General features: G+C 39.6%; 2 protein-coding genes across 2 annotated transcripts; both read left to right on the top strand.

Moving 5' to 3' along the window:
• The first annotated feature begins 5107 nt into the window (after window positions 1-5107).
• Window positions 5108-8400, top strand: LOC118786552 (actin, alpha cardiac muscle 1). Its single transcript, XM_036541661.1, has 7 exons — window positions 5108-5136; window positions 6005-6149; window positions 6432-6756; window positions 6895-7056; window positions 7260-7451; window positions 7781-7962; window positions 8100-8400. The coding sequence occupies exons 2-7, from the start codon at window positions 6021-6023 to the stop codon at window positions 8241-8243; spliced, it is 1134 nt and encodes a 377-aa protein (XP_036397554.1). The 5' UTR covers window positions 5108-5136; window positions 6005-6020; the 3' UTR covers window positions 8244-8400.
• Window positions 8401-10177: 1777 nt separating this feature from the next.
• Window positions 10178-11939, top strand: LOC118787330 (gap junction delta-2 protein-like). The gene is made up of 2 exons (XM_036542853.1): window positions 10178-10587; window positions 11091-11939. The coding sequence occupies exons 1-2, from the start codon at window positions 10517-10519 to the stop codon at window positions 11932-11934; spliced, it is 915 nt and encodes a 304-aa protein (XP_036398746.1). The 5' UTR covers window positions 10178-10516; the 3' UTR covers window positions 11935-11939.
• Window positions 11940-19784: the final 7845 nt, after the last annotated feature.

The following is a 19784-nucleotide window of genomic DNA, read 5'->3' as shown; positions in this document are numbered from 1 at the left end:
CATGGGACACAATGCCTATCTATCATTCACCTCTGAAAATATTCCCTGTTTAAGCACCTAAGCAAAATCCTCTGAGGGATTTATCCAAAACACCTCACTGAATGTACACTGTCATTGGGGAAGTTACGCATTCGCAGATTAAACTATTCAAATTTGATTCATGAATATTTAATGTTAATTTCAAAGCTCTGTTTAACCTCGTTTCCCCACTCTCGCTATTGATTGATACACAGAATGACAATAATTCTCTCATGCTTTTAAATGGTGGGTCTTGATCCTTCAAAATTCCTTTGATATGTGGCTTTGTCCCAAAATCTTCAAGTGCAATATTTATGCGATTGCCATATGAGACCTAGTTAGATTGCTTTTTGTGGACCCAACTCGGCTCACAGATGTCCTGAGGGCAAAAACTGCGAGCCAATATTGCCCGATTTTGATTTTTAATTTTCTGTTTTTTTTCCAGATCCCTTGGCAACAGATGAAACTGCACTAGCTCAGGCCAAAAAGTGAGGCAAACAGACAGACAGTGTGTGTGCGGAGATGCTGAAACGGCTGTAAATATTTCATTTGGATGCGAGGCTGGGGATGGAAAAAAGGCAGGGCCGTCCTCACTGCGCTGCCACGCGGGGGACCCTGAGAGAGGATATGAACTGAGGATCCAATTAGCCTCACACAGCTTTTTTAATTTCACTCTCTCACACGCTATGGAGGATCCACTCCACTACCACTGGCTCAGGAACGGCAAACTTGCTATGATTGATTCAAGGGGGAAGAAGTGCACAAAACATGCAAGTATCAGGTGTTACTTGATAAGGTGGTGCCAGTGTAGCATAGTGGCAAGGAGCAGGACTTGTAACCAAAAGGTTGCTGGTTTGATTCCCTGTGGTGGCACTGCTGTTATACCTTTCAGCAAAATACTCAACCCAGAGTTTTCTCAGTACATACCCAGCATCTACTACATTCCAATAATATAATAAGGTACTGCTTACTGTATGAGTGCATACCTGTAGATAAGTATGCTTGTGCATGTGGGTGTATGAATGCATACATGTCTGTCATGTGTGTTGTGTGGGCTCTCAAGGGGACTCACTTCATATTTTTTGTAGAGCCTGCCATGAGCAATGTGTTTTCCATCCCATGTGTGAGGCATATTTTACCACCCCTCCAAAACCCTGTGCGCAAGGGAGTAAATCTGCTTCTCATGGCTGCTACAGCTCTCAGCTTCAGAGTGACATATGTGTCCATATGTTTTTTAAATATAAAACAGTCTGCATTCTACTGACCGGTGCTTCTCAGCCAGTGCACGCTGAAAAAAAAGCATTTAAAACTTGTCATCTACGACAGCACAGAGTGTAATGGATTGTTCTGATTGTACTTGTCTGGTGTGGTCTTCAAAACAAATCCAGAGCTGTTGACTAAAAATATGGTGAGATCTTTTAGTCAAATATTGATAAATATGCTAGACGTATGGCTCTTTTTTTGTCTTTGTGTTTTGGCATTTATATTACCTTGAGGTGTACTTCAATCTGCATAGGGACCGGTCTCTCCTGGCTTACTTTCTGATATACTATATATTCTGATAAAAGACATGGCCAAAACTGGCCCAGTGGAAATGAGTCTGTTTTGTAGAATGAGGAATCAGTGTTTTCATTCAAACAAGCCTCCCATAACTGAACAGTGCAGCTAAAAGTGGTCTTTGAATTATGTTTTATGGCATTACTGCCAGAAATATTACAAAGTGGTGTGAAGATGGAAAACTGAGCTACAGACATGATCCAATTTATTGCTGTAAATTTATGCCACTAAACAGCTAATATCAAATCCTTGATTTCCACAAATGAGCTACTTTCAACTCATTTCAAACTAGAGTTATTGCAGATCTACACTCAAATGCCAATTGTAAGTGATTTTACTTCTGCCAACTAGAATTAACTAGAATTTATGTGTGGCGTCAAGAACAGGAAGTATGCAAAAAATTATGTACTGTAGAGAATCAATTACATCTCCCTCAGTTTCCATGTTTTGGTCATTTTCAAACCACCTTCCACACAGACAAATGTATGAGTAGAGTGAAGGGCAATTAACCTCTGACATGGCTAGAAGCCACTTGTGCTTTGTTGGTCAGAAACTGATACAGACCAACTATACAACATAAAACTCTCACACTATATAGTGTACACTTTTGCACAGAACAGAGACAATGATATGAACAGCAGTGCAAGTCAATGTGTTTATGGATAATTGGGAGGATTTGGTATGACAGACAGGAGACAGACTTGACCAGCCTGAGCTCCTTGAAAAATATTTATTCATTGTATCATTTTATTTTTTTTAAATAATGACTTCTGTCTTCAACTTCAAGATCCTACCCATCAAGCCTTTCTTATATCTGATTTTCCTTTTAGTGATGCATCATGAAAATTGATATTGCCAGAAAGAACTCTCACAAAGCAAGGAGCTTAAACCACAGCCCTGGACCTAGCTGTCACCTGAGGTGGCTTTTAAGTTGATTCCTCAGAGCTAAGTCACAATCAAGACAACGCAAATATTATTGTAGATATTGCAGTTCCTCATGCTGGTCATGCCATAGGTATCGTTTGTGTTGTCATTATGTTTCCACCCAGCAAAATACATTAGAGAAGAAAACACAGCAGAACATTAGTCCCCTGTGATAAGGCTGAAGAAAAGGAATATACATTCTGTACAGATTTGACTGAGCTTGACTTTTATTTTTGGTCAGCTAGCTACTCTGAAATGAAAATGATTCTTAAAGGTTGATAAACTTTTCTTTGCAGCAAGACATCCTGCCGTAAAGGAAAGAGCTGCTGTATTCAGTTTTCCCTGCATGTTGTTTCATACACCTTATGAATTCAGAAACTTGCAGCTGCTCTTTTTTTATCAATAATATGAAATGAGCCTCTGATTAACACCTTTTAAAGTAAATGTGCATTCCTGGGTGTTTGAAAGAGTTAGAACAGTGGATGGGCATGTCCACTTTTTAGTAGGCCTGTTTGGTCTGTGTGTAAATAACTCCTTTATTCAGTACATAGGAAGTCAGATTGGAAGGAGAAAATGATACTGTGATATTTGTTTGACTTCAGAGAGTAAGTGTAATGTAGAAATCCCAGCGTGATAATCTTTGAACCACTACCAATTTTTTCTGCATCTTGGCAAAGCGAAGAGTCATTCACACACACTGAGTGATTCACAACACACTATTCTCTCTAAGCAATCTGAGCCCAATCTAGTGATTTACCCTTTACTTCCAGTGACGATAATCTGCCAAATTCACCAGTCTCCCAGGAATGCAAAAAGATAAGCACATATGCCACACATACATTTCGAAACAAATAAATATTTACTTGTAATACATAATGTTGAGTGGTTGCTCACGCAATGATCAAACCATACAAGAGAGGAATTTACAAGTTAATGGAATGTAAGGATGTAAAAGCACAGCTATTATATATTTAATGCAACATTTCTGGATATTTGCTTACCCAGTTTTGTCAACACGAAAAATAATTAGCTAGGCTGCACTTTTGTTTTTCTAGTTGACTAGAGGCCATGTGAACATTCAAATGACAAATTAGTATATTATTACCAGACCACTCCCACAAAGTAAACTTGAATATAATCCACTATAAAAAGCAAAAGTATATTAAACATAAAACGTATAAAATATATCAACAAGTAAAACAGCATGATTCATTACTAGCCTCAAACGTTTATTGGTTCATGTGAAAGTGAAATATTGGTTAATAAAAATCGATTGACCATAATTTATTTCCATCATATAAATGCATAAAAACGTCAAGCAAATTTACAAACTTCTTGAAATTTATGAACAGAACTATTTTGAACAACATATAATTGGGAGGTTTCCAAACCTAACGCAGCTGATTTACTACAACAAAGATAAAAGCGTTTCAGATACATTTGGGTATAATATTATCATCTGAAAAAATACAGATTCAAGACTCCTTTAAGGTACGGTAGGAGAATCCTTCTTCTGGGTAACTTTTCACTGAGAATAATAAAAGACAATTTGAGTGGGATGGAAGAAGAATGCCTAGACTGTAATAGGCAGCTGTCGAGCCAGCTGTAAGGCGCAAGTGTTATTTCCATTTGGCAGAGCTTCACACTCCATCTCGTTGTAAACTGTACTAGTCTGCGGCCGCCAAGTAAATGGCAAAGTCGTTCACGTGACAAACGTCATCTCTGGTGCTTTCGAGACATGAACAATAATATACATTACCGCTTAAGAAGATATGACTATTGAAAAAATGTAATGTAAATACAATACTAAAAGATGAACTATGCCCTTAAAAAGATGTTTCATCACCTACTTCATCCACATACTTCATCCACTCATTTAAGAACCAAAAGCATACATAATGAGATTAATTATGTATCTGTTTTTATTTTATTTTTTTATTTTTTTGTTTATTTTTGTTTTTTGGAGGGGGGGTCCTTGAAATGTAACATAATTAACTCTCTGAGCAAGTGATAACTAACCAAAATATTTACTAACCAACTAACTAACCATACTAACCAACAAAGCTATTCCCCTGCTATCTTCTTTTTAAAAACTGTATTAATATCCCCCTGGCAAGTAGTTAGTGTGAACAATAAATCAAAAAGGGACGACTGAGAGACAACGAAAGTACCCGCTTCCATGTTGAGATGTGATGCAAAATGTACATGTCAGTGTATTCAAATATCACAGTTCGTGATTCATCACAGTGGTTGAGCAGAAAGAAAATGAGCGTATAGTACCGCGCATTACACAGGACAGTTCATCCTATTATTACTAAAGTTCCCTAATACTGTTTTAAGCGATTGTTTATTTACTCCCACCCCCATCGCAGCTATTCTCCCTGAACTGTGCCCCCCGCCCTTCCATACAAGGGCTGCAGTCTTGAAAGCCTTGCTCTGGATTCTCCTCTCCACACCATTCCATTAATGGCCTCACCGCTTCTCAATGGCGCGAAGGCTACCAAATAAGGAGACAGTGGTCTGCTTCCCCCTGAGAGCCTCTCGACTGCACTGTCACTTGTCAGGGTATAAATTGGCGTTTCTTCTCAGCACCCTACCCCTGCTTTTTCTCAGGACCCGGCTCCAGGTGCTGATCTGGTGAGTACGCGTCGAGTCTGCCATTTTTTTCCGACTAGCGCCAACACTAAGACGCCACCTACAACGGCCGCAAGGCGAGGTGTATGCGGGGTTACAGGATTCACAATGGACTGCAGTACTTCACACTGCAACTAACCAGCAACCGCTTTCTACGTGGAACTTTTCAATACTTTAATGATTTCCTCATTTATATTTTGTATTTTACTGCATAGTGAAGTAATGGAAACTAAAAATAATATAAATAAGATCATGAAAAGAAAAGAACTCCAACGGCAAAATTACACTTCTAATACATGTTGATGAATTCACCGAACTACTCCTCTGGACTATTCCTCTATTAAATTTGATTTTTTTCTTAATTACACACTTGAAATATTCTGTGATAATGGAAAAAAAAATGGTGACGTAATGACTAGCAATTTATCACACTGCAACAACCAAGGCTTCTTGGAATATGTGTATTATCAAATATTGTTGCGAACAGACACTTTTATCAGAATTTCAGTGCAGTAAAAATCATTACGGCAAATGTGGAGCTCTGTCATTGATGAATACCTTTGTTGGCCTCAGATGAAATGAAAATGTTTTTTTTTTTTCGTTAAGTTAAAAAGCTTGCATGCACTGACTACTTTCCCTGCCTCGTCTTATTGAACATAGACAATCTGCACCGCCACTTAACTTCAATTTATCTAACAATGTTTAGCAATTGCTGTGTGCCCACCAAGGATAAAGAACCCAAGGTTTACTCATTGAACATTTATGCCAATGATTAGTGATTTAAGGTCGCGGAAGCTGAAACATTTCTGAAAAATATTTTCGTATTTTTCTGATATTTATATAATGTCGGTGTTTTGGTTCATAAAATCAGATCCCCAGCTGATACCATGTGCGACGACGAGGAGACTACCGCTCTGGTGTGCGACAATGGCTCTGGTCTTGTGAAGGCTGGCTTCGCCGGAGATGACGCACCTCGTGCTGTCTTTCCCTCGATTGTCGGTCGCCCACGTCACCAGGTACAGTATGATAGTCGTCCTAGGGATGGCTAATATGTAATTATTATGTGTGATTATACAGCTAACTGTCACTAAGCATTACAATACTAATTTATTTTAAAACTACAGTTTGTGCACTCTCAGCTTTCAGATGGCTACAGAATAGTTTTATCAGTTTACTGTCTTTGTAGAATAAACAGCATCATTGTTATAACTGCACACGTGAATATCCAAGTTTCAGATGGAATGCAGTGATTTTAAAATCATTTGAACTTACCTTTTCTATCCCCACCTGTCCCCCAGGGCGTCATGGTCGGTATGGGTCAGAAAGACTCCTATGTTGGTGATGAGGCTCAGAGCAAGAGGGGTATCCTCACTCTGAAGTATCCTATCGAGCACGGCATCATCACTAACTGGGACGACATGGAGAAGATCTGGCACCACACCTTCTACAATGAGCTGCGCGTGGCCCCCGAGGAGCACCCCACCCTGCTCACCGAGGCTCCCCTCAACCCCAAGGCCAACCGTGAAAAGATGACCCAGATCATGTTTGAGACCTTCAATGTGCCAGCCATGTACGTTGCAATCCAGGCAGTGCTGTCCCTGTACGCTTCTGGCCGTACCACAGGTGAGACACTTTTAAATGATCTAAAGGAACTGGATGCCGGTTATCTATGAGCAAGACATATATTTCAATCGTGTGCCCTTAAGAATGTGGTATCGTTGCGTGTGACTCACCAAAGCATTTGAATTCGCTCTGTTTTAGGAATTGTGCTGGACTCTGGTGACGGTGTGACCCACAATGTCCCCATCTATGAGGGCTACGCTCTCCCTCACGCCATTATGCGCCTGGACCTGGCCGGTCGTGACCTGACAGACTACCTCATGAAAATCCTGACAGAGCGCGGCTACTCTTTTGTTACCACTGGTAGGCACTGTGTATTTTCTTTAAAAATATCCAAAGGTTGTTTTGTGTGTAAAACTTTTTCTCCTGATAATTTATTAGCTCAACTGTACGTCACACCTACTGAAAAATGTCAAACTGCTTTGACAAAAATAATTTCAAGATCCACTTGAGATCTGTCCTTTTTCCTCAAAAAATGACCATACTCATTGCTCCAACCCCAACAGCTGAGCGTGAGATTGTGCGTGACATTAAGGAGAAGCTCTGCTACGTGGCCCTTGACTTTGAGAACGAGATGGCCACAGCGGCCTCCTCATCCTCCCTGGAGAAGAGCTATGAGCTGCCCGACGGTCAGGTCATCACCATTGGTAACGAGCGTTTCCGCTGCCCTGAGACGCTGTTCCAGCCTTCTTTCATTGGTAGGTACAGCCAAACATCCTGAGTGCATGTATCGCTCATCAGTCTTTCACAATGGCAACACAAGACGTTCCTTGCAGTTATTATTTGACATGAAGGAAAATGAGACACATTTAGGGCTCCTTCAAAAAAAGTTTCTGTAAATGCTATGTCACTAGGGGCCTGCTGTGATGTCTGTGTACCCAGCTGCTAGGGAGCTGTCCACTTCAGCACCTGTTAGCCCCCATCACACATGGCCACCTGTTCCAACAGTTGACTACCAACTGCATGTGGCTGAATGTTTCTGTGGGGGATGTGAAAATTGACAGCCCACACTTCTCTTTTACCACAGGCATGGAATCAGCTGGTATCCATGAAACCACTTACAACAGCATCATGAAGTGCGACATTGACATCAGGAAGGATCTGTACGCCAACAACGTCTTATCCGGCGGCACCACCATGTACCCCGGTATCGCTGACCGCATGCAGAAGGAGATCACTGCCCTGGCTCCCAGCACCATGAAGATCAAGGTAATATTCTTCAAATCGTTTGCCACCAGCGACATCATTACTGAGATCATTTTGGGCAGTGACACTGGAGAAGGCTTGTATTTACAGGGGTCATTCTTTTACCATCATGGATTTTAACGCTACTTCACTTTTTTTAGATCATTGCCCCACCTGAGAGGAAGTACTCTGTCTGGATTGGTGGCTCTATCCTGGCCTCCCTGTCCACATTCCAGCAGATGTGGATCAGCAAGCAGGAGTACGACGAGGCTGGCCCGTCCATCGTCCACAGGAAGTGCTTCTAAGCGACAGCTTCCAATTGTTACCTCCCCCTGCATATGCCAAAGTTAAGGCTTCTGGCAAATCCAGACGCCCTTTCTTTAATTCTTGTCAATGTACAGTTTGTTTACACAGAAGTGCAATTTATATTTGGATATTTATTGGTTTATAAATAAACAAGACCCGGGACTTACTTTGTCTTGAGATTCTTTCCTTATGCTACAACTGTGATGTATCCATTCTAGTATTTACCATGTACAACTTACATCATGCAACTCTGCAGTAAAAAGGCTGGCTCTGGTTTATGTTTTAAAAGCCTGGGAGTCAGGGCGGTGTTACTACATTTACTGTACATATTCAGTTGTAATTGATTTACCTCCATATGGCCAATACAGAACAGAGTAGGGCACGTTAACAATCTCTCAGAAGAAAATAGTGTAGGGTCTGTAGTCTATGACAGGTGTGGACCAGACAGAGTATTGTAAGCGTGCCATAATTCATTCTTGCTTACTCACTCAGTGACTATTATGCTTCTATTTGCCACATTTTGCATTCTATGCATTTTGTGTACCACACACATTTGAATGGCATTTTTTATTTCTGAGTATGCCTTATACACACACACACACACACACACACACACACACACACACACACACACACACATATATGATCCTGAGTCATGTTAATCTGACAAACACAAGTTTATTTCTTAGTAACATACAAGCAATACAACAAAAGATATATGGTGCCTGCATCAACAAAGACCCCCTTTTCACTTCCTTTACATTAATGGATTGCATTTTAAACATAATTGCACGGCGGCACATAAATTTACTATGCATGTGGCAGGTCGCATGTCATCTGATAGACATATTTTACGTATAACTGACTTGTTTTGGACTGTCAGTATTTCTTTAACTATTAATAGTTGATGCAATCAATAGCTTGTATCAAAAATACACGAATTGGGAGGAGTCAAGAAACGGAATGCCAGCTAGCGTCTTTTGAAAAGGTGTATCTATTCTAATATGCTCTTGTCCACTGGTTTTCAGGAGGGCATTCTATTGACATTCTTATTTTCTGAGCCACTGTATCGGTTTCAGTCACCGCATGCAACAAAGCGCAGTAGGCGTGTGGCGTGGTTAAACCTATTGTGAAACGTTAAGTAATACACGCTTAAAACCCCATCTATTTGTTGACTCCGTTTTATCTGTGGGCCTATACGCTTTGCAATTCAGTTCCGCTGCTTTACATGACTATCTGATTTTGCTAATTTGGCAATTATTCTAACACCTCCAGGATGATCTTAAAGCGCACGAGCTAATAAACTTACCACTGTCTTAAGATACTCCAATTACTCCATGTGAACAGGTTCCTTGCACTGTAGTAGAGTTGATCGGATCTAGGGGCGAAATGCAAGGCGGAGCCAGATAATTTGTTTCTATTTTTGAATATTAGCAGGCAACCCCGTAAAGCGATTAGTTACTCGGGATAGTAGTTTCACTGTCAGAGCCTACCTAATGTAATATCGTTGCCAGCGGTAAAAGCAATACTGTACCTTAGCGCAAGGCGTGGGACCGGGAACCTCACGGGCAGTCAAGGACATTTGTTTGCAACAGCCACGTTGTCATGATTATAGTAATAGCAACAAGTAACTGCCTTAAAACTCGTTCAAAAAAATTTCAGGACACCATACCTTGACCCGCAGCCTTAGGACACGGCGCGCATACAACTACACTTCCAAAACTGGAGTTTAATCTGTTTCATCGAAATCGGACATGATTCTGTCTGGCTCAGTAAAATTTTATGTGTTGTAAACCAGAAACACCCCCGCGGTGCATTGAGCTTATCACCAATCATTTTATTACAGATTAATCTGGGTTCGGGGTATATTTGGAGAATAATGAAAATGAGAAATCCTGGCGCTTTGGCCGCACTCCACCAACCTGTCTGTGTGTGACGCAGGAGGAGACTACTTAAAGGGGGATTAGCGCTGGCAAGACATTAAATCCAACCTCCCTCCATCCAGACACCGCGCGACCCATCAACCTGATCTGAAGATCGAAAATAGGAGGGCTTACACTAATCAGCACTTCAGACCCGAAGACAAGCAAAAGTGTCGGATCCGTCGAGCGAGCTTTCAGCAGAGACACGGAGCCGAAGGGGGCAGCTGCAGCTCGCGATCAATGCATTTACCAGATAAAATCGGAACCTCTGGAGAGTAAAACAGGAAATAATAACATTTCGTAGGAATTCGCGCAGAGTGCTGTGTGCTCTTGTCTCCGGATGAACAGAAATGGGGGAATGGACCATACTAGAGAGGCTCCTGGAGGCTGCCGTCCAGCAGCACTCCACTATGATAGGAAGGTAAGAGGAAAAAGTGAGCTACATTTGCTTAAAGTACTGCCGAGATGTGTTTTATTTAAGTGTTGATGTGGAAAGCGAAACGATGCTACATACTGACACAAAAACGTTGATACAGACGGGGACGTACCGATACAGCCAGCTTTATTCCTTCTGTTCTGTGAAATGCATGTAAACAAAAGCATTTTTTATCATAAATCAGATAAAACAGTTTTTTTCCACTACTATCTGCTCGCTGTTTGGTAACATCCACACTTTAAACAAAGACAGAATGATACTTTGATATATCTTTAGATGGCAACATTTTAATCTCATACAGAAAAGTACAGCCGAGCAATACAAGCGCGAGCTGTTCAGCACCGGACAGCTCCCAAAACACTGACTAATTCGAGGCTGAAATGTTTCAGATTAACAGTGGGTTTAAATGAATAAGCACCGAATGAAATCAAACCATAAACCCAAGACACATATATTTATGGACTGTCTGTCTGTTTGCTTGCTTTTAGGATCCTATTAACAGTGGTGGTGATCTTCCGGATTCTAATCGTAGCGATAGTTGGAGAAACAGTCTATGATGACGAGCAAACCATGTTCGTGTGCAATACCTTACAACCTGGTTGTAACCAGGCGTGCTACGACAAGGCATTCCCAATATCCCACATCAGATACTGGGTGTTTCAGATCATTATGGTTTGCACCCCGAGTCTCTGCTTTATCACTTACTCGGTGCATCAGTCTGCAAAACAAAAGGAGCGCAGATACTCCACCGTGTTCCTTACGTTGGATAAGGACCAGGATTCAATGAAGCGAGAAGACAGCAAAAAGATTAAAAACACAATCGTGAATGGAGTACTTCAGAACACAGAGAACTCAACCAAAGAAGCCGAGCCTGACTGCTTGGAAGTCAAAGAGATACCCAGTTCAGCCATAAGAACTACTAAGTCAAAAATGAGGCGGCAGGAAGGCATCTCCAGATTTTACATTATCCAAGTTGTTTTCAGAAACGCGCTGGAGATCGGTTTTTTAGTGGGTCAATATTTCCTGTACGGATTCAACGTGCCCTCAGTGTATGAGTGTGATCGATACCCCTGCATAAAAGATGTAGAGTGCTATGTTTCCAGACCAACGGAGAAGACCGTGTTTTTGGTTTTCATGTTTGCGGTCAGTGGGTTTTGCGTGGTGCTGAATTTAGCAGAACTCAATCATTTGGGATGGAGAAAAATCAAAACGGCGGTGAGAGGAGTGCAGGCCAGAAGGAAGTCCATTTATGAAATTAGGAATAAAGACTTGCCCAGAATGAGTGTACCGAATTTCGGTCGCACTCAGTCAAGCGACTCCGCTTATGTGTAGCACAAAGCCACCGATGGGACTATGTATGATGTACAAAGACAAAAACCAAGATTATAATGTAATGGACAATTTCGCTCGCCAGATACGTTTCATGAATTGGGCGGGTGGATGGATTTTTATCCATTGTTTTTTTATTTTGTTTTTTGTTTGTTTGAATTTTTTTGGACTACAAAACAAGCGTGGGTTTCGCGTTTGTTTAATTTATTTATTGTATTGCACTGATGCAACTTTTTAGTAATGTTTATACTTTGTAAAACGCTAAATAGAACGCACATGGAGGTGTTCATGTATTTACTCACTGTAGGCTACACTACATATATAGGAACTTGAAGAGTAAATACAGATTGCACTAAATTGTGAACACCGGGAGCCAAATATCCCCAATATGTGCTGTCGACGGTGTTTTTTAGACCTTTTCCACCGATTTTAGACATCATTCTATTCAAGCGACATAATACACACTAGTTGACTATATCTGAAACACAGTTTATTCAGATTTATAGGAATATATAAATCAGTTCTGACAATGGATCGACTTAGTTGAAATACATTAGCATTCTACATATTTTTTGTTGCCTGTGTTCGCACCACTGACCTTAACGTATGTAATCATTCCATTGCTACATCGCTGAATTGCAAAACAGTATCGGGGTGGATTTGCTGCAAACGCTAACGTCTGTGACTTCCTTAATTTATTATACACCAAAGCGCCCACTGCTCTCATTTGTGAAACGTGTTTATTGCTTTCGTGTAATCAAGTGCCATATCTGTACATAAACATATATATGTATATATACATATAAATATATAAATATACTATAATCTTCATCATAAAAGCGAAGTCCCTGCTTGGATTATGCTAAATGCTGCCCTTTTTGCTTTAATTGTATTTGTTGTGATTTAAAGTAAATTAAGTTCTCTCTTTCTCTTTCTCTCTCTCCCTATCTATCTATCTATCTATCTATCTATCTATCTATCTATCTATCTATCTATCTATCTATCTCATTTTACAAATATTTGGAAAAATAAAGCCCTAGGCTTTTTATATACAGGAGTATAGAGGGGAAATCAGTTTATTCATAATCATTATGGAACTCAATTCTTGATAGCACAAATTTTGATTTTAGATTAAAGTATGGGCAATAACTACCCACTCTGGTGCTACAGTTTTTCAAATAATGGTTTCAATTGTCAATGTAATCAAGACAAACCTAAAACAATTGTCTTTCCAAAATAAAAATGGAATTCATGTACACTAGAGATGTGTGAAGTGCAATACTTTTAGTTAAAAGTGTCATTAAAGTGCATGAAGTCCAAGTTAGTTCCATGGAAACTGAGGAAGTATTTTCATAAACTCTAATGCAATGTCATGTTAATGTAGGCCTGTTTATACACCCTCAGTTCTGTGCCATTGTTCAAAGAAAATATGGGCTGTATCCACTGCATTAATCAGATCTAACAAAAAGCATTCCAGAGCTAACTCACCTGGTAATTTCTGAACTCTGCTCTTTCCAGAAATATGGTTGTGCACATTAAACATAAGGGTGTTTTCAATATGCCACACATCAATATATTCAACAGCATTGTTACTAGGGGTGGCCCTGTTGGAAATGATCTGAAATCCAACCCTTTGAACTGGATCTTTTCAGCAAATTCAGATGGTGTGTGTTTTGCTAAAACTGCAGATAACAGCACTGGCACAACCTAATGGACACTGGACAGGTCATTTCAGAAATGTCCACTGCAGGGATGCCCACCTTATGCCACACGTGTTTGGGGGTTGGCTTTTTTCCCCCCTTGCCCTCTTCTCTTGCTCAAGAAAGAGCATGGAGCATCTACAGCAGAGGGGAATGTCATCCGTATTTCACGAAGGTCACCAGAAACTGCGGAACTCCACACCCTGTTGGATGGAGTGGCTACAGGCAGGCCATGCAGCAGCGCTCTGGGGAAAATTTGGAGGCACATCTGCCAAGATGACTCGGCGGCCCAGGAGCAAAATCGAAGAGCAGACTCTAAAACATCAATCTCGAATTCAGTAGGGACATGAAATTTCTCCTAAACACGAAAACAACAACAAAAAAAGACCTGCTGGCCTGCTTGGCCTGATGGTGTGGTGCAGTGCTAAGGCTCTCTCTCCCTCTCTCCCTCTCTCTCTCTCTCTCTCTCTCTCTCTCTCTCTCTCTCTCTCTATCTCTCTCTCCCTCTGACATTTGCAGACACTGATCAACACTCCAAGATCTTGAACAGTCAGCTTATACCAGCTCTGTGGGATCCAAGTGTTCTGCAAAGTAATTTGATGAAAACTAAAAATAAGTTCTTGATGGAATTCATCCTCTTCTGTTTCATATATACTGTACATGAGAAGAACTGAAAGAGTATTGCAACAGATCCAAGCATTTTTTTACTATAAAATTTATTACATGCTCCCTTCCAGAAAGTGCTAGGCGTGTACATAGATCTTGTACAAGAGAGCTTTTTATTCCTATGCCATTCTAGTAATATTCCTGCAATATTCATTTCTGTATTTTCACGGCTACTTCTAAATGCCAAAATTATTGGGTTATGTATGAATGCAATTATGCATGCTGTGGTGCATTCTACATCATTTGAGTGTTAGGAGGCTTGGTTAAATATTACATGGTACCTGTATTTCTCTCTATCTCTATCTCTATCTCTCTCTCTCTCTCTCTCTCTCTCTCTCTCGGCTTTGTTCATAAAAGCAAAGAGTACATTCATTTTACAGTCTTGAATCAAATGGAAGTTTGAACTGGTAGACAGCAGGATGAAGAGATGAAAGCGGTGAGAGCGTCTTCTATTAGTTACCATTTGTGACTCAAAACTCATTCAGCAAATAAAAAAGATAAGACATTCAGCATGCATCTCAGTTGTACCATTTTCAACTTCAGTGACAACAATGTAGAAATACATATAATTATGAACAGCAATTTAAAGGATAAAATAAAACTGTAAAAATTTCAATTAGTACACGATTTAGTGACCATTCAGTGATTACTTGTTCATCTCTTAAAAATGTGTTTGTTTAAAATGTTCTTTGAAAGCACTCCTTTTGAGAGATGGGCAACACTTGAAATAATTAATATCTCCATGAGCTTTTTCCATGTTTTCTATTCTTGAAATTCAACACTCAGTGTTTTTGTATTAAAGTTCAAATCTGAATCAGGGCCAAGTTAAGAATATGCACAGGATACTACAATGTTTTTCTAAGCAACCAAGCCTCCAACTCTCATATTCAGGTAGTGCTGGTCCTGTAAACATGTAAAGTGAATGGATTTAAACTGGAAGAAGTGCTGCAAATTAAATCACCCTCTCACAAAGATGAGAATCTATTTATGGAGCCTCTGCAGTCTTTTATTCAATTGTGGTTTCACTTTTCACTGCTGACATCCTTAGTTATTTGTGGAAATCTGTCAATTATGAAAACCTTGTCTAACATAAGGGGTCATGCTTGTTTTAGGATACAAACCTCTCACCATTAAATTGTTGTTAAGTAATACAAGATTAAACACAAAATTCCCAAAAAGAGCATTTATGACAAGATTCCACCAATTGAATGGGTTACAAATGAACGTATGTTTATTCTTGACATCTTCATGTCTGCATTGCAGAGCCATAAATACTTATGCTATGGCTAACAAAACATGACTGATGATGAAGGCCACTGAACATCACAAAGAGAAAGAGAAGCCCACAGCAGGCTGAACTGAAGCAGAAGATACACAAACAGTATAAAGCCCATCTTCAGCCACTAACTAAACTTACAATTGTATTAAACTAAGAAAGGATGCAAGCATAAAACTTTATAGATTTGCAAATGCGGTTTTAATCTGCTACCTGTCTTCCGAATTTAGAGGTGCAGCTTGTATGATTGAATTCAAGAATGTAGATTTTAAGCTGGGAGAGTGTGAAGTACTTTTCAAAACAGCAGTTTAGTCTTATGTAAAAATAATACATTTTATTTTATGTATTTAAATCCATTGGAGTTGGTTCTACAAAAACTACATTAATAACAATCTAACTAAATACAAAGGAATTACTGTTGTCACCATACATGTTGTTATATACTATTTTGTAGAAATGCTTCTTATCCAGTTTACTATTCTGTGAAATCTGTTGGCTTTTGGGTTGGATAACTGGAGGTGATGTAGAAACAGTCTCACCACCATTCAAAAAGCGAATTGTTTAGGCCCTGTTATCAAAGCAGTGGTGTCCTGTTCTCTGACCCGAATATCCCCAGTCAACAAAGTCACAAAACTTAATCTAACCAAAATCTGTATTTCATAACTAAAACAGGATTTATTTATAATTTAGGGAAAAAAAGTCAACAGATTGAATAATACCTCGTTACATTTTGCTTGACTTCACCACCTAGCACTGCTGCATTAGTGTTAGACTCCACACCAGTCCATGTCGTAGATGATGCTACACAGAATGAGCAGGTAGTGGCGATTACGTCAGCTGGTGATAGCAATGTCGGCAGGGCTATGATTCATAGTGGCCAACTGTTGTTAAGGGGAATGGAACTGTTACACGTGTGGCAGACACATTGCTTATTCTGAACAGCCACTGTTTGTCATTATCATGAGAGAAAATTCTGTTTAAAAAAGGAAACGTGCAGATATTCAGAAGCATATGAAATATTGATTTATTTGTATTTTTGCTTTAATGCATGAAAATTCAGTTGAAATTATGTTGCTGAAGTATTTCAGTTTTAGCTTGTCAATTTACTTGCTTTTGCACACTAAATATTATAAAACTGGTAGCACTGAGGTTATGTGCCAACAAAATCGTCCCCACGAGATGGATGAATATAAGCTAGAAACACTGACAAATGCAGGCAGGCTAATACTCCAGTATCTGTGAGCCTCGGGCTGCAACTGTATACCATGCAGGTTTCTCTCAATTATGATGCTGAAGAAAGCTGAGCTAAATTATCAGAACTGCACACTGAAGTCCGACACCTTTGCAGGTGATTAGGCCTGCTTGCCTCTCTGCCAGTAAAAGTTGCTGGAAGTTGGAAAAGTGACGAAGAGGTCAGTGAAGGCCCGTGTGCCAGCACTGCTGCAGAGATGCTGGTGCTCCATGGGAATTCACACACTGCATTGGTATGGACATATCTGAAATAGCACAAAGCTACTGTACTTCTCGAGACAAAAAGAAAATCAACGGAGAGTGTACTGTATCTTCTGCTAGAGACAAATTAAAAGTCTCTAATAATAGAATAGAGTACAATTTTAAAAATAGATATAAATTATCAAATGCAGTCAAATGCACACAGCTCCCCCAGTATAATTTAATTCCAATTTAATGGATTCTTACAAAAACTAAAAATGGCTTGAATTATACATGTGAGTTGACAGTGAATCAGACAGAATGTTTGCTGGGGCAAGCTTTACTTTAGAACTCTGCCCAGAAAACCTCTGTTTTTCACCCAGAGAACATACAAACCCAGCTGGTGAGGCTGAAGCCAGCTGCTCCGTCAGACTAATAGATTGTGAAAACAAATACTTACACTGAACATGTTGGATGCAGAAGCTGCTGAAGAAAATACACACTTGAATTACATATCCAAATAAGAAAAGGGTAAATTTTATACCAATACTGCTGTGCTGTAAAGTCAGATCTGTTACTCTGGGATATAATGTGGTACAGTGATTGGAGCATTGGACCCTATTCCTGAAAGATGTGGGCTTGTATCCAAACTGGCACAGTATGTTTTATCTGATCAGGATACAGTAACTTATTTCATTTTCACCCATTAAAGTCCAGCTTTTTAAATGGGTTAAAGCAATTTGAAGTGGTTAACACTGTAGCTACCCTGGATAAGGTGGGAAATAAACGTTAACAATTAAATAAAAGTAGCCACTAGTTTGTTAGAGTGGTTGAGCATTTTGAAAACAAAATGTAAGGTGATTTCAGATTTGTATCATTTCAGAATGCCAGACCTACATTTCACTCTGTGCTCTAACCTGCACTCAAAAATAGACATAGCACAGTGAACTGCAATTCAGAATACTTATTTCAATCCTTTTTTTGTTAAACTGTTTGTAATAAACACTTTCACCTCATTTTGATCAATGCACAACTGAGATGAGAACTATTTATTGAAAGTGGATGGGAGATAGGAATGTGTCTGCCATAGTTAAAGTAACACAACAAAAGTAAAAAAAAGAATACTCCAAGCTATTCTTGGACCTTCTTTGTCCTGACAGCAATAACAGTCTATTTTCCTTTGTTTAAACAATCGGAAAGGAAAAGACTTGCTCCAGGGTGGAAATGTTTGATTCTGGTTATGCGTAGATTATGGATTTAAAGAGAGAAAGAAAACATAAAAAACATTGAATGCAGGCCTTTTGATCTTATGAGCCAGAGGCTACAGAATTAGTCTGGTTAGCACTGCCTGACAAAGGGCATGAATTCAGATATATTACATCTTCTGAAACAAAATGTTCAAATTGTATATTTTTAAAGGGATGACATTTATGAATGCATTCATGTTCAAACTGTAATGGCAAGAGAGGCCACGAGAATAAGAGATCATCTGCTTTATTTAACACTCTTTAAAACAAAGCAAGATCTATTAGTGCATGCTGTATATCCTCCAGAGGAAGCAATGGCCGAAACCAGGAAACTCCTGCATGGAGCCATCCATTGCCATCTAAATATACCGTGCATGTCCTCAGATGACATCACAGTTATGAAATACATGCGTTAGGCAGCTTGGAAGGTTGTGAAAGGGCCATCATGTGACCCTCCTGCTGAGACTGGGTGGTGAGTCAACCATAATTGGTTATCACCACTGTGAACCAAGGTGGGGCCAGATTAATTCTTGAGACCAATTTTAATATCTGTCTGAATTATGAGCTTCATTGGTTGTAATTGCATTTCACTCCACAGTTCTGCTGTCACTGGACTTTATTAGTCTCACCGCACCTTATTTGAGCAGTTCTGAACCCAAAACTGATGTAATCATTTGTTGTCATCAAGATACAAAGAGATCATACAATCACCACTAATTGCAGTGCAATACTGGCTTACTCTTTCAAATGTTAGAAATGTGTCTCTTCCCGTGAATCATTAGAAATGCAGCATTCCTGAGAGAGATAAGATCTTATCTTAAAAGATTTTATAACTGCATTCTTGGAAGAAGAATTATGTGTGAAAAGTAGGTATGGGTCTGCAGAAGTTGCTGTCAAGCCTTAGACAAATCATTAAAATATTTTTGAATGTATGACATAATGTTATGTGAAGCAGTTCTATGTTAATCAAGATACATTGCACAGTAGGTGATTGACAGCAATATAAGGCAAAGGAATATTTCATAATTTCCCTCCAGCATTGCAAATGTAATGTTCCGTTATGTTTCTCTAGATGGGGATAATCCTGGGAATATTTTTGGCTGCTTTGCTGACATCTGCCTTAACATGTGACCCTGAGGACCGATGTTGCAATCAGCAACTAAGACCTTCTGTCAGATACACTTCCAAAACCACTGCTCACAGAACAATGCCTGAAGATCTTTTTCAGGGAGGTTGTGAGTTACAACGTTCCAGCGCACTCATAAAGCCACAAACTGTTAGCCAAATGTTTGTATCTCGTCCATTTTGTCATTATGTCCTTGTGATTGAACTGGTGTCCTTATAAGACCTAAAGACCTTAATTCCACTTTCAGAGTGACACAAGTGCAGATGTCACGCAGCACATGTCATTATAGCACACAGAGCTTCAATATTATATGACCCTTTCCCAGGAGGAGGAGTGAGGACAGTCTGAAACTATAAAGGGTTTTGGACATGATGTGCTGAAACAGAAATTATCAATAAAAGAAAACT

This window comes from Megalops cyprinoides, chromosome 12, assembly GCF_013368585.1.
Source record: "Megalops cyprinoides isolate fMegCyp1 chromosome 12, fMegCyp1.pri, whole genome shotgun sequence".
NCBI lineage: Eukaryota > Metazoa > Chordata > Actinopteri > Elopiformes > Megalopidae > Megalops > Megalops cyprinoides.
Note: the sequence above shows the minus strand (reverse complement) of the source record. Positions and strands in the feature narration are given on the sequence as shown.